We start from the raw sequence: 15551 nt of genomic DNA, 5'->3' as shown, positions 1-15551 counted from the left end.
TGATAGTATTTCAATGGCTCGATTGATGATAACAGTTAAAAGAATGTTTTTTTATTTTGGTTTCCATTCTTCCAACCTCACTAATTAATGCAATAAATAACAAAAATAATAATGATAATAAAAGTATAAGAATAATAATAATAATAAAAAGGGATAAACATGGTCTATACTCTAGTTGAAAAGCTTTTCCCTAATTTTATTTGAAACTACGCGACCTATGTTAATTGGCAATAACCTCTAAATTCTGACCATTTATATATTTGCTTAAATTTCTTTTTTTGGGTAAGTACTTAGTACAACGGTAATTCGTTTGAGAGAAGTTAGCACCAAGCACAAGTTATGTTTGAAAGCGTAGATGGGGTCATCAATGCTTTGATCTTAAAGTGAACCATGAGTGACTTTCTCTTACCAATAATCTTTCCAAACTCCACAACTAGCTAACTTTCTAAACATGTGTCACAGCTTTGCATGCTACAAAGTGTCCATCTGTATGATGTTGCTAAGTCTCTCAACAGTCGCATTGCCAAAAGCATCCTCACTGCGTAACATCTTTCACCGTAGAAGCACAATTACCGTTGTCCTCAGAGAAGAAATTCATGATCATGGCGTACGTAAGAGCATGAGCAGCGACCTTTCTTGAAAGAATGGACCCGGTTCCCTTCCCTTAATACTATTTCCCTATCAACCAATTCAGTTACATGCATTATAAAGCTATGACAATCCATGCACATACGTGTATTCTTGATTATAAGTATTGGGGCCATTGATGGTGTGTTAAGAAGACCAAAAGCAGTAGCTTGTTTCTCACTATGATGAGATCTATCTCCATTGTCATGGTATAAATATCCCCGGTGCTTGAATTCAATCATAAGTGATTCTATTTTTGCCTTAATTTTAGTAATTTGTGGATGAGATCTGTATCCTGCAGTGAAGACATGAATCTGGTTTCTTGTCTCCATCCAGCTTTGGCAAGGACTACTCCTCAGACCTCTCTCTCTCATCAGCCTACGAGTTTTTTCACGACTGGCCTGATCTATCATACAAGTTTGCAAGTAGTATATAGAAAGCTGGATCAGATGGGTGAAGATTGAGACCTTGCCTTGCCATGTCTTCCCCAAGAGGTACATTCCTATGTAATCTGCAGGCACTCAATAATGTCTTGTATATCAAAGCGTCTGGCCTGAAGGGCAACGTCTTAATCACTTCCACTGCCTCCCCTAGCTGGCCAGCTCGTCCAAGGAGATCAATTAAGCAAACATAGTGATCCAATTGTGGTACCATATTGTGTGTGTTTCTCATAGAACGAAAATGCTCAAGACCCAGGTCCAATAAATCACCATGACTGCAAGCAGAAAGCACCAACACGAATGTAACTGAATCAGGTTTGACTCCCCCTAACCTCATATCTTCAAAGGCAGATAAAGCAGAGGAGAAATAACCATTCGATGCCAACCCAGATATCAACCCATTCCATGATGCAACATCAGGCTCATCTATTTCCCTAAAAGCTCTGTGTGCATCATGCATGCGGCCACATTTCCCATACAAGTCAACTAAGCTATTTGAGACTGATAGCCAGCACCCCAAACCAGATTTCACAGACCAACAGTGTAGTTGCTTCCCGGCTTCCATTGAGCCCAAGCTGGCTGATGCAGATAAGAAGCTCGCCATGCTAAATCCATCCATCTCAATGTCTTCATAGTTCATGTGCGTGATGATGTTTAATGTTGTGCCATGATGACCCATTTGATTCATTCTTGTGGCTAAAGTTGTGTATGTGATGGCATCTCTGTGACTCATTTTTCTAATCACACACCATGCTTCATCCACCATCCCCAATCCAGCATAAGCATCTACAAGAGCATTCCCCACAACTATATCTTCTGCTTTGGTTTTAATTATGTATCCGTGGAGCTTCATAGTTTGACCATGAGATTTTATTGTTCTACAAACACTGAGAATGCTAGAGAGAGTAAATGAATTTGGTTGTAACCCCACCGCTCGCATCTCCAAAAAAGCCCGAAAAGAATCTGGCTCAAAACCATGTTCAGCAAAGCCAGCAATCAGAGAAGTCCAAGTGATCACATTTGGTGAGGCCATCCCTCTAAATACTTTCAAAGCATTGTCTATAAGGTTGGAGCATTTCATATACATATCAACCAGTGCATTTCCAACAAAAGCATCATCCTCTAAGCCTGCCATAATCACCCGTGAGTGGACCTGTTCCCCCAGTTCCAGTGATAAAATTGATGAGCAAGCATTTAGGACAGTTGAATATGTAAAATTATTTGGTACAATTTCGGACATCTCCATTTGACGTAATGCACCAACAGCCTCCCCGACCTTCATGTTTCGACTGAAACCAGATATAATAGCAGTCCACAAGAACACATCATGTTCAGGTGTCTGATTTGAGATCTTGACAGCATCTTCCATCCTCCGGCACTTTGAGTACATATCAACAAGAGCTGTCTTCAAAATAACATTCACCTCAATTCCTAGTAATATCATATGGGCGTGAACTAATTTTCCGAAACTTATACCGAGAGAACTAGATGCAGCAAGAAGCTTCACGAAAGTAAACTCATTAGGAGGAACCCCCACCTCAATCATTCGGATGTACAACTGTAAAGCCTGACTCCATTGCTGAGCTTGAACCAATGAACAGATCATTGTTGACCAAGAAACAGTATCACCACCATCCATATGTACAAAAACTTCATATGCTTCTTCAATACAATCACACTTGGAGTACAGGCCAATCAAAGCACTTGCCAAAATTGGATTCGAATCGTAACCATTCTTTACCATATAGGCCTGAATACGAGTTCCATAGTGAAAATCCCCTAAAGCGGAGCACGACCTTAAGGCGCTTGACAACGTGAATTCATTTGGATAGTGACCTAAATTTATCATTGAACCAAACAATTCAAGAGCTTGAGCGTGGTTTCCATTTCTGACACAAGCAGACAGAATCCCAGTCCAGGATACAACATCCTTGTAAGGCATTTCGTCGAAGAAGTAGCGTGCATTGCCCACTCCAAAGCATTTCGCGTAGAGGAACAATAAGTGGTTGTTCAAATAGAGGTCACGTTGAAGACCCAGTTTAATAATTGGGCTGTGAACACACAGACCCTCTTTCAAAGACATGGAGTTGCAGAGTGAAAGAACCCCAAAGTATAGTTCATTTCTACTAAAGACCTTGGTGACTGTTTTACATAGCATTTTCTTGATCTCAGAAACAGCTTTGTTTAGATGGTGACATCAGAGCAGCCCGTTGGCAATTTTCTACGGAAGTTGTGCTGAACATATCATTAGCTGTAAGCAGTAGAAATTTTTGAGCAGGAATCACTATAATGAGAAAACCAGGCGCTGGAAATGGGATCCCTCTCCAGGATGTGTCTTTTATAATGGATAATGCTTTATCCACAGAAGGTGGCCACCGAATGTGGCCACCGATTGTACTTTTTAATTTTTTTAATATAAATTTTTTTAATTCTTGATTAAGGAAGTGTTTTTAAATAATGTTATGATTTTTATTTATTTTAAAAAAATATTTAAATATATTAAAAAAATACATATAAAAAATGAAAAACAAAAAAAAAAATTGTTTTTGCCTTTTCGGTGGCCACCTTCGGTGGCGTTTTTCTGTGGACGTAGCAGCGTCCTTTTATAATTAATGTTGAAGCATTAGTGGAGTTCAGAAAGTTGCCATTTGAGCTTTTTCTAGGCCCCGAAAAAGGTACGTCAGTTAATATTATAGAATTTTCCTTAAATACTTATAATATTTTATGAGAAATATTGCTATATAGTTTAATAAGAATTTCTTATAAAAGTAAAATTTTTTAAATATCGATATGAGTAAATATGATATGCTAAATTTATTTATATTAAAAAAATACAATATGATGTATTATAATAAATCACATTAGTTTATAAATTTATTTTGGTGAGATCTATTTGTTATTATAATATTTATCATATATTATTTATGTTATTATAAAAGAAAGGGAAAGATTACTAATAGGGACAATAAAGAAAAATTACTTTTAGGTTCGATTTGGTAACAAAAAATTTTCATATTAAATTTAAAATTCTCATCTCATTATTACAATTTTTTCATACAAAATATAATAAATAATTCAACTTTTTCTTAACTTTTTTAAATTCTAAAACAATAATAATATTAAAATATAATATTTTAATATTTCATTTTAAAGTCAAAATTTTCATCCCATTTACTAAACTGAACCTAATTAGTTTAGTTTCAATGCAAGAAATGAAGGTGGAGAGTCACCCGAATTCAATCACTAATTTTTTAACAAACAGTAGGTCCGATTTGGTAGGATATCAAATTTTACGCTTTCAATCACTACAAAGTGTTTACGCCCTTTTTTTTTTTTTTTAAAAAAGAAGGAATTTCAATTTTTTTGAATACCCTCACTTATGATGGAGAAAAACTGTAGTTATAATCGGATACCTAATCTTACAAATAAGCCTAAAATCCCAAAACCAGATATCAAAATGACATGTACCAAAGTGTTTAAGCTTGATGTTAACAAAACATAAAAATCTGATAGCAAAATATAACAAGCAAGCCAAGCTAATTGAATGCTAATGAACCCACCAATACTAATTAAAACCCCAATACAAATGCCAATGGTACGGTTACATACAAGACTTCATGCCAATCCCTGCACCTCCATTAACAGCTGGTATTGGCTCTAGGGGTGTATCATCTCCACTGCAGCTGGGCTGTAAGTGGAGGTCCACAGAGATCATGGTTGCCAATGAAACTCAATGCAATGAGATTTTGGAAACGACTACTCCTTGGAATTCTTCCTGATAAGTTGTTGTATGATACATTCAAAAAACTCAATGAATTGAAACTCCTCATGCTTTCAGTTATTACACTAGTGAGTTGATTCATTGAGATATCAAGTGACTCTAAAAATTTCATGGCTCTGATTGTCTTAGGAATCTTTCTGACGAGTTGGTTGTTGGACAAGTTCAAGAATTGCAGGCTGTAGAGACTGGTGAGTTCCTGGGGGATTTCTCCAGCTAAATTGTTGCGAGAGAGGTCCATGCTTGTGATGAGAGCAAGCATGTTACTATATCGATCCACTATTGTCTCCTCTATTGCTGTTGTTTCTAGGAACCAGGGCTGTCCCAATGTGTAGGAATCCTCAAAGATTCTACTAGAGCCTTCTAATTGTCTCACCATGCCACTAAAATTAGAAAAGCATTTGGAAATGAATCCTGATATAAGTAGTTATCTGCAAAGTCCAAGATTTGGAGAGAATTGAGACGGCATCGCTCCTGAGGAATACTATCATTGAAGTTGTTTGAGTAAAGTACAAGAATCTTAAGCTTCTCTAAACTATTTCCCAACCAACTGGGTAAGGCACCAGAGAAATGATTCTCACTAAGATCTACATGCTTTAGCAGTTTACAATCCTGCAGGGACAACCGTAAATTTCCAACTAGATTGTTTTTGTGCAAAACGAGGGATTGAAGACCAGATAGATAACCCAGGGACATTGGAAGATTTCCTAAAAGGTTATTATTTCCCAAGTGTAACACTAGCAAATCAGCATATCTACTCCAACAGTTGGGAAATTCTCAGGATAAAAGGTTTCTTGATAGATCAAGAAAAATTAGAAATCTTATACTGGCTTTATGTTCACACAATATAGAAGAAAGAGATCCATGGAATGAGTTATTAGAGAGATCTAAAAGCAAAAAGGTCGAAGGGTCAAGGAAGAGGGGGTGAGCCGGATAAGTTTGAATCAATAGAGGCTGCTACTGAACAACTTAAGGTTGGAATAGTGCCACAAAGTTGATTATGAGAAAGATCAAGCAAACTGGTTTGGGAAGAGTGGTTGCAAAACCAAGAAGGGATTACATTTGAAATTCCCGAATTTGATAAATTTAGAACTCGAAGCCCTTTCTGTGACTGAAGCCATGCAGGAAATCGTGGGCCTATTTGCCATGACTCCATCTCTAATACTTGGAAGTTGAAAAGGAGGAATCCAATCAGAGCTTACTTGCAAAGTCAATGAGTTAGAAGAGGCAAGAAATCTTTCCAACCTTGTTCGGTTGGAAAAATGCATATCGAAAACAGAACTGGCCGAAAAAGAGACATCTAGCTCTTCAAGAACTGAGTATTGAGGCTACTTTGCTTCCAGATCACAGTAGCAAACAACCAGCACACAAGAGGAGTGTGACACAATGGCACTTAGGAGCTCTAGTAATGGCACGCCAGCTGTCCAAAGTTCTAGAAATTTCTATCCTAACAACATGAAGTAATAAGAGCCATGTGATCATTTTGTGATGGATTTTTGTTATGAGAAATATCTCTATAAATACGGATACTGTTGTACAAAGGAAAGTGTGTAGAAATATACTAGAAATATGGAATGAAAATTTCTTCTTCTTTCTGACATATTGTCAAACATCTAGAGTGTGCATTTTATATTTTCTGCTTTATTCTTCATGGTATCAGTCGCCGCATAGGATTAACATCCATACACTTTCATTCTCTACCTTTCGATCCTCATGGCTTGGAGCTCTAGTAATGGCAAGCAGTTAAACGCATTTTGCGTTACCTTCGTCTAACCTCTCATTTCGGTCTTCACTTTTCAGTCTCATCTCAGTTTTCTTTAGCTGCCTTTTCTGATGCTGACTGGGCCAGTTGCCCTGATGACTGCAAATCTACCGGTGGTTTCTGTGTTTTCTTTGGTTCTCATCTTGTCTCTTGGGGATCCAAGAAACAACCAACCATCTCTCGATCCTCTACTGAAGCCGAGTATAAAGCAGTAGCCTACACCACATGTGAATTAATTTGGCTGCAATCTCTTCTTGGAGAATTTGGCATTTTGTTATCCACACCACCAACTCTTTGGTGTGATAACCTTGGGGCAACCTACTTATCTGTTAATCCCGTAATGCACTCACGCACCAAACACATTGAACTTGACTATTATTTTGTGCGAGATCGAGTTGCTGCCAAGACCTTGAAAGTCTCATTTGTTTCAAGAAAGGATCAACTTGCGGATATCTTCACCAAGCCTCTGTCAACAGTTAGGTTCAACTTACTTTGATCAAGCCTCACCATCTCTCCGGTGCCGCTTGACTCAAGGGGGGCTATTGAGGCTACTCTGCTTCCAGAATCACAACAGCAAACAACCAGCAGACAAGAGGAGTGTGACACAATGGCACTTAGGAGCTCTAGTAATGGCACGCCAGCTATCCAAAGCTCTAGAAATTTCTGTCCTAACAACCTGAAGTAATAAGAGCCGTGTGATCATTTTGTGATGGATTTCTGTTATGAGAAATATCTCTATAAATACGGATACTATTGTACAAAGGAAAGTGTGTAGAAATATACTAGAAATATGGAACGAAAATTTCTTCTTCTTTCTGACATATTGTCAAACATCTAGAGTGTGCATTTTACATTTTCTACTTTATTCTTCATTGAGAGACTTCCAATTGAGACAGGAATTGGACCAGAAAGCAAATTGGAGTTAAGTAAGAGAGTAGATAGATTTTGACACTTGCATGGTTGATCAGGCAAAGTCCCTGAAAGTTGATTCCTAGCCAAATTTAAATACTCGAAACTTTCCATGTTGTATGCTGCTGAGTTTCCTAGAATTCCATATGCACCAGCTCCCTCACATCTGGTGTGAGACAAGTCTAAATATCGAAGATTACAAAGATTTCCAAAGAATCTTGGTAATTCTCCTCCAGTTCTGGCATTAGGAAGTACTCCCTGAATATTGTTAAATGTTAGATCAAGCATCTTAAGTGTAGTTAGATTGTATAAGGAGTCAGAATTTATGTAAGCGAGGTTGTTTTACCAAAGGCTTAGATATCTCAAGGAAGACATGTACGTTCTTGAAAGCATCTTGCATTGGAACCTGAATATGATTAGACATGAGATCTAGTATAACAAGGGAGGTAAGACTCTAAAGCCAGTCAAATGTTGTATTAACAAAGTTATTGAACGGAAGATCAAGCTCGACGAGGGATGAAAAATTAACATAAGAAATAGGCTGATAGTCATCAAGTTTCATGAAGACAAGCATAAAACTGATAGAGAAGGGAGCATGTTCATCGCTTGTAGCCAGTTAGATGCTTTACTAAGATCGACCCAACTCGTGTCTAGAAATTCTAGCAAGGAAAGACGAGACAACCATTCAAGGTCGTCAGAAATCAGGAACGAACTTTGAAGGTCAAGATATTGCAAGTTAGACAGATTCCCCAACTGTGAAGGAATTATACCCTTGAAACCCGAATCTGATAGGTCTAGGTATCTTAAATTCCGAAAGTAACCAAAGAAACTTGGGATACGATTGCCTCCAAAATAATTGGAACTTAGGTCCAAATAAAGAACATTTTCTAATACCAGAAGAGAATCATTTATCGGACCCTCCAAAGCTGCAGGAGGTAACTCAGGTGCAGTACTGAAATTAGGACGATATTGGAGGTTTAGCTTGATGACATGTCCAATAACGTTGTCACAGCCAATTCCTTTCCACAGACAACACTCTTCGCCGGTCCAAGATGAGAGCCGATTTAAAGGATCTATGATACCTTGTTTGAAAGTCAAGAGAGCCTCTCTTTTTTTTTTTTTTAGGCAGAGGACATTTGGATTTGCATGGCAATATTGGGTAAAGGTGGTAGTAATTGCTAACAACATGTACAAAAGCGAAAGGAGGACCAGAACATCATGAGTACTAGTCCGCTTGTCCATGACCGTTCCTATACCACAAAGTAAGGAGGAGGAGGAGATTATAAGGATGAGTTGTAATCTCAAAACTCAAAAGATTGAGATCACCACGGTCCATATATATACTGATACGATACCCTCCCTGCCTCTAGAAATTGAGGCGAGCCTTTCCTGGTTCAATATTCAACGCTAGCTGCTTGCTCATCATATTAATACTAAAAACTTGCGTCTGGCTTCACGCAAATCTACAGTGTTGGTGATCTCGTTCCCGATTGATTGACCCAACAATATTATGCACTAATTATTTATAATTAATCTAGGCTGGCCGGTAGAAGGCTCGATCCTTTCATGTAAACAAGAACGACACGCATAATATATGTGTATATATATATATATATATATAAACCTGACACTAATTACTTGAAGTCGATGCAATACGGTCTAGAGAAAAAATTACAATTTTCCCTGCACATGAACAATTACAATTCATGACTTCTTTTACTATTAATTTCAAGTCAATATATAACGTCTTCATACTACTCTTTACATGATCAATGAAGTTTCCTGCAAGCTGCTTGTGGTAAATACTGCTAGCTAGCTACATCAGTCATGCTGAGGATTTTCAAACTGATCAGCACCTTTACATTAATGCTTCGATCGACTTCTATAATTCAAGTCTAGACGTAGTCATATTCTTTACAGTTTACATGATGAAATGAAGTTTCCTCATGTAATTTTGTACTTACTAAATGATATTGCGAGGTCAGTGCTAAAGATTTTCAACTTTACTGGAGAGAACTCGATCAGCATCTTAAACGAATTGATTGTTTCAAGTGAATACATCGCCATATTCTCTACATCAATGAAGTTTCCTACAGGCCAAACATTATGGTAATAATTAAAAATTATTGCTGGGCCCCTGCTAAAGATTAATTTTGAACATTTTTTCTTGGGATCGAAATTAATTCATTGGAAGCATATATATTATATACTTCTCATCAAGACCGAAGAAAACTCCACCAACATCATACATATGAAGATTATGGGGATTGCACTAATAATATGAGTAATGTTACATACAGTTATTTTTACATACTTTTTATATATTCTACTGATGTGATTGGTTATATTAATTCTTTTTCAATACACAATTAATCATATCAATAAAATACATAAAAGAAAATATAAAAATAACTGCATATAGAATTTTTGTTTCAACAAAGTTGTCACACAAATGGCAAAAGAGTTTCGGCAAAAATCTTCCGGGGTGGTTGTCTACGAAGTGATAAAATCTTTAGTGGGTTCTGATAATGGGCTTCTTGGTATTTTCATAACTTGGGCCGGTACCATATACTAAGTAAAATTTTGGAGCTGGGTTTTTGTTGTTTAATTGATTGCTTTTCATTCTTTCTGCACATCATATTCTCGAAATGGGTTTTCGCATTCCAATTCTCAAATGGGTTTTCATTTTTTAACATATTTGAGCAGCAAGTTTGTGTTATTTTGACAATTTTTTCTTTTCATATCTTTGCGCTTGTGCGTGTACGTTTGTTTGGCGCGATTGGAGCTTTAATTCAAAAGGAGGACTTGATACCGCTGTGGAAATTAGATAGTGATTGGAATGATCCGGAAAGCAAGCAAGAAAAAAGATTAGTGGGACGAGAGGAAATTGGGCTACATGAATCTGACTTTGTGTTCAGCTAATTGATAGTTTCTCATGCTGCTAGCCACAGTACTCAGGTCATTGCCAACGCACCACGTACGGCCTCATAATTTTCAATTTTATAGTGTAATTTACCGGTTTCAATATTCTCGGTTTATATAGTCATACTAATTTATTTAATTTTTGTTTCTGGCTATTGTTCTACATTTAATTTTTTCTTTTAATCATTTGAGTATGAGTACTTACGTGAAAGAAAGTGAGCTGGTAAGCATATCTGACTTGACAAACATAATTAAGGTCTTCGCCTAACTTGCCCACATTACAAGCGCACGAGACGGATATAAAGGAGTGCATGGGTACTTCCAACATAAAAGAAACTTCAATAGGCAGTGAATATTAATGTTGGGCTATGACGAAGCCTATAGGAAAAAAGAGAAGAAATTAATTACCAGTTATATCAACCGCAAGGTAAAAAAAAAAAAACCACTCTCTCGCTAGAGTCTCTCCGCACCGAAGAGTTCAAACTCCCCTTTCTTGATAACAACAACGACAGTCTCTTGCGGGAAAATTCAATGAAGAACACCAACAGCTAATTGACACAATAGACAGAAGCTCTATCTTGACAAGATTTTCAGCTCAAACCTACACTAGAAACATTGAAGTTAACTTCAGATACGACACTAAGAGGCCGTTTAGTAGCAGATAAACCACTCAACAAATTTGTCATTCACTCTAGCATCAAGGCAGCCTAGAACTTCATTAAAAAATTCTTCATTGAAGATCTAGAAGCCAATCTGTTCTTATTTACTTTTCATACTCCATAGGACAAACTTAGAGCGCTCAACCAAGTACCATAGAACTTCAAAGGTCACCTCCTAATCCTAAAACCATGGTCTCTAGGTTCTACTTTACAAGAAATCTACCTTTCACTCCATTTTCAATGTCTGAATCTATGGTCTACCTCTGAACCACATGACCCTAAGGAATGCCACAAACATAGGGAAAAAAGATATAGGCAAACATTTGTATAAAAGTTGAAATTGATGTCACCAATCCTTTAAAACAAGGATTCATGCTATCAAGAGTTAGTAACCAAGAGACCTGGATCTCCTTTAAATATGAGAGGCTATCTGATTTTTGCTCCGTATGTGGAAGATTGTGTCACTCTCAAATCTTCTGTAACTACCAAAAGACCCCACCCACAAGCCTGGCTTTTGGTCTTTGGCTATGTGTAGAATACATGAGCCAACCCATGGTTCAAACATTTCATCCAACACTAGAAATGAAAGAACCAAATGAGCCCATCCCAACCCCTTTTAGCCAAACCACCGAGCAACAAACACGAAAAAACAAAGCGAAGGCTATTCTAATAGCAAACAATCAACAACATAAGACAATTCATATATCAGATCTCAAACTAGAAGAGCATATCTCTATGGGCAACAAACAAGGGTAGCCAAAACTTCACAACTTCTATCTATCGTTGGCATTCTCCACTGAGCAAGTAAAGAAAACTCTAACCGTAGTGTCCCATGAGCCAATATCACTATTAAGTTACAATGCAACACCAGTATTCAATTCGGTGCAACCCAACCTCACACATTTCCCCTTTAGGCCATCACTCATTTCAACTACACTGAGCTTAACAGTTAAACAAAATCTATCCCTCTCATCAACTAGAATAGGGATTATTTTGATTGATGAGATGGCAACGACCACATGTTGAATTTATCTCAAACACCTCTGGAGTGTTTGCTAGAAGATACACCCCATGGAAAGCACAATTGTGATAGATATACATGGCTATGCAAGGATCCAAAGCTCAGTAAGCCAGGTATAGGGCTGAACATACTGAAACCCATTTAGGTGAGCCTAACCCTTTTACTTCATTTTTTATTAGACAAGGTCCACTCTTCTTTCATAAACCAACTGAAAACATATTCTGCTTAAGCCTAACCAGCACCAACCCCTCAAGCTCAACATTCCTCTCAAATCCCTCAAGCCCAACTAACCCCACAAGCTCTTTAGCTAATCTTGAAGCACTCAGCACACGTAGCCACTCAAGCCTAGTGAACACTTTAAGCCCAATAAGCCCCACTCATACTGATCAAATCCAAGCCACCAATGCCAAAGAGGTCCAGTATTTCAGCTTCCTTAGATGACCTGAAACCCTCTAAAGAAAAAGCCACAACTGATCCAAAAGCCTGAAACACCTCACCAAGAAATGAACACAGCCACATATCAACATCCTGACAATGCAACAATGGCCTTCACCTTGCTAATTTTTGTATGCACCGACTTAATGGCAATACAAGGCAAATTTTTAGAGCCACTTGGATTTAATTGTATCAAGCATTCCCACGTCCCTAGGTTTGCATGGGTGATTTTAATGACCTCCTTAGCCAATTTGAGAAATTTGAAAGGCGTCCGATCCCCTTATAATCAGCTGAAGGCCTCTAATCTCTAATGGAAAAATATAGACAGATTGACATTGGATACACAGGTCCAAAATTCACTTGTTCAAATAACAGACATGGCAACACCTTTATAAGAGAAAGACTAGACCGTGCAATAGCCAACAAAAAATAGGGCCTACTCTTCTTGGGTGCAACATTGCACCATCAAGTTTCTTCGGCTTCAGACCACCATCATCTTCTGCTACACACAAGAGCAACTTAACAAAGAGTCTCATCATTCAAGTTTGAAGAGTTTTGGATACATGAACCACTAAGCCATATCATAATCAGATAAGCATGGAGCATGGGAGAATCCAGACAAATATCCAAAAAATAGAAAGCAAGCTACTAGAAATCTAGTGTAGACCAGCAAATCTTTACAACCAAGAGAGAAGCTTCTACAATTCAACCTCCAAAAAGAAATGAAGAACGAGGAAACCAAATGATGTCAAAAATCCAGAATTGCTTGGCTTACATATTCAGATCTCAACACAAAACTTTTTCATCTATCAACAACAATTCGAAGAAGAAACAATGTAATATACTCCATCAAACTATTATTGAATCATCTTTCATAGATTACTTTAGATCCATTTATACTTCCTCAAACCTATAAATTCTAGAGCAACTAGAAAATTTATTTGAGAAGCAGGTCTTGGATCAAGACAATGACTTGCTTAGTGTTATGCCAAGGGAGGAAGAAATCTTTGGTGCTTTAAAACAAATTCCAAATCATAAAGCACTAGTCCCAGATGGAATGACAGCACTCTTCTACAGTCATTATTGGAGTATCATAAAAAAATAAGGCCATTGCAACAATTCAGATTTTTTTAGAAGTAGAAAACTCTTGAAGCAAATGAATCATACTAACATAACTCTCATCCCAAAAATTTAGAATCCAAGTGCCTTGAACCAATATCGCCTAATCAGTCTCATGAACATCATTTACAAAATTATCACAAAAATCTTGACAAATTGTTTTAAATCCATCCTAGCCAACATCATCTCCCCTTTTCAAACAACATTTGTCTTTGGCAGTAACATAAAAAAGAACACGATAATAGCTCATGAACTATTCCATCACTTTAAGAAGAAAATAGGGAATAAAAGATCAATGGCCATAAAGCGTGATATGGAAAAAGTCTTCAATCTTGTTGAATTAGATTTCCTCTATACAGTGATGAAAGCATTGGGCTATATAAAAAAATAGATTAATCTGATTAAATAATGCATCACAACAGCAACTTTCTCCATCTTAATAAATGGCTCACCAAGAGGCTTCATTAAAGCATAGAGGGGATTAAGACAAGGAGATTCGATCTCACATTTCCTCTTTATGCTGATCACAGAAGCATTATCAAGAATTTTATTAAAAGCCGAAACTCAAGGAATTCCTGAAGGAATAAGACTCAACAAAAATAGCCGATCAATATCGCATCTACCCTTTGCGGATGACACCATTATCTTTGCAAAGGCAAGCGAAATGAGCGCCCAAGTAATTTCTGATCGTCTGGAGAAATATTAACAGTGGTCAGGACAAAGAACCAACATTAATAAGTCATCAATTTTCATCACGAGAAACACTAACTTAGCAACCAAAGCCACAATCTTTCAGTTGCTTCCATACAAAGCCTCCACATCAAGAATGTAGAAATATCTACCTCGGGCTAATTGAAAATATGAATCTCGCGCTATTAGCAAAGTCATGTTGGGAAATGAGTAACAATAGCATGACACTATGACATTCCATCCTCTCGGCAAAATACATCAAAATTTCTTATTTTTGGAACGTAAAGGCAAAGTTGTTAAATTCATGGCTATGGAAAAGGAATTATGCGAACAAAAGACCTTCTCAAGAAAGGAAGATGCTTTCAATTCAACAATGGACTTTTGATTAATGCTTGGACAGAACCATGACTTCTTTCAATGGAAAACCTCAAGCCAAAACTGATCCAATCAATGAATTAGGTTCACCCCTCACTAAAAGTATTTGATTTTCTCATTGAACACCCAAGATCTTGGGACATTACAAAAATGAAAAATTCTTTTGATCATGAAAGCATCTCGAAAATTAAAAAAATATCCCTGCCGATCAACTCCTTGAGGCAAGACAAACTCATATGGTCCCCGAAACACAATGACAACTATACAATCAAAACAACTTACCATATCGTAGTTAGTGATCAATGTATGGCTCAACAAACTTCCTAGTGCCCTTTTTCAAAACCTTTTGGAGTTTGAAAATTTATGATTGCCATAAGTTGATGTTATGGAAACTGATTTGGAACATTCTCCCTACCAAAAAGAGAGTGATGTCTAGTATCCCCCATTTCGGAACTGAAGAGTGCTCACTTTGTAATGAAGTTGAAGAAACCTTTCCCCATCTCTTCACAAAGTGCCCCATTAATCAGATTCTATGACAACAAAGCTCTTAGCCATTAAATCGTGAAAGTCTGCCGATTACTCCATATCAGACTGGATAAAAATGATTCTAAATCCATAAATGGAATTAGGACTAATAGCTTTAGAAAAGCATTCTTTTCAACTTTTTGCAGTCATTATCATAGACTTCATTTGACAAAGAAATGATATAGTCGACAACAACACAAATCTCTCTCTCACTACAGCAAAAGGATAACTGAATCAGACTTATCAAGCCTACAAGAACGCATGGGAAGACAAACAAAAAAAATCAAAT

The 15551-nt window shown here is 37.2% G+C and overlaps 3 protein-coding genes across 3 annotated transcripts; all 3 read right to left on the bottom strand.

Moving 5' to 3' along the window:
- Nucleotides 1-231: 231 nt before the first annotated feature.
- Nucleotides 232-3406, bottom strand: LOC122309151 (pentatricopeptide repeat-containing protein At5g52850, chloroplastic). The gene is given in 2 exon segments (XM_043122519.1): nt 232-1023; nt 1025-3406. Coding segments are annotated over 2 exon segments (2643 nt in total). The 5' UTR covers nt 3226-3406; the 3' UTR covers nt 232-581.
- Nucleotides 3407-4735: 1329 nt separating this feature from the next.
- LOC122310453 (receptor-like protein EIX2) lies at nt 4736-5224 on the bottom strand. The gene has a single exon (XM_043124325.1). The coding sequence runs from the start codon at nt 5222-5224 to the stop codon at nt 4736-4738; it is 489 nt and encodes a 162-aa protein (XP_042980259.1).
- Nucleotides 5225-7172: 1948 nt separating this feature from the next.
- Nucleotides 7173-8758, bottom strand: LOC122310452 (receptor-like protein EIX2). Its single transcript, XM_043124324.1, has 4 exons — nt 8096-8758; nt 7863-7970; nt 7460-7774; nt 7173-7283 (listed from the first exon to the last, which is right to left on the bottom strand). The coding sequence occupies exons 1-4, from the start codon at nt 8756-8758 to the stop codon at nt 7173-7175; spliced, it is 1197 nt and encodes a 398-aa protein (XP_042980258.1).
- Nucleotides 8759-15551: the final 6793 nt, after the last annotated feature.

The sequence above is a fragment of the Carya illinoinensis genome, chromosome 5 (assembly GCF_018687715.1).
Source record: "Carya illinoinensis cultivar Pawnee chromosome 5, C.illinoinensisPawnee_v1, whole genome shotgun sequence".
In the NCBI taxonomy this organism is placed as follows: Eukaryota; Viridiplantae; Streptophyta; class Magnoliopsida; order Fagales; family Juglandaceae; genus Carya; species Carya illinoinensis.
Note: the sequence above shows the minus strand (reverse complement) of the source record. Positions and strands in the feature narration are given on the sequence as shown.

What these genes read in the sequence shown, in the direction of transcription:
- LOC122310453 (XM_043124325.1), bottom strand. Translation starts at nt 5,224, where the DNA reads ATGGTGAGACAATTAGAAGGCTCTAGTAGAATCTTTGAGGATTCCTAC.
- LOC122310452 (XM_043124324.1), bottom strand. Translation starts at nt 8,758, where the DNA reads ATGGACAAGCGGACTAGTACTCATGATGTTCTGGTCCTCCTTTCGCTT. An exon ending in ACATGCTCCCTTCTCTATCA is followed by an intron (nt 7,971 to 8,095) that starts GTTTTATGCTTG and finishes GACTGGCTTTAG; the next exon opens with AGTCTTACCTCCCTTGTTAT. An exon ending in TTGAGATATCTAAGCCTTTG is followed by an intron (nt 7,775 to 7,862) that starts GTAAAACAACCT and finishes AACAATATTCAG; the next exon opens with GGAGTACTTCCTAATGCCAG.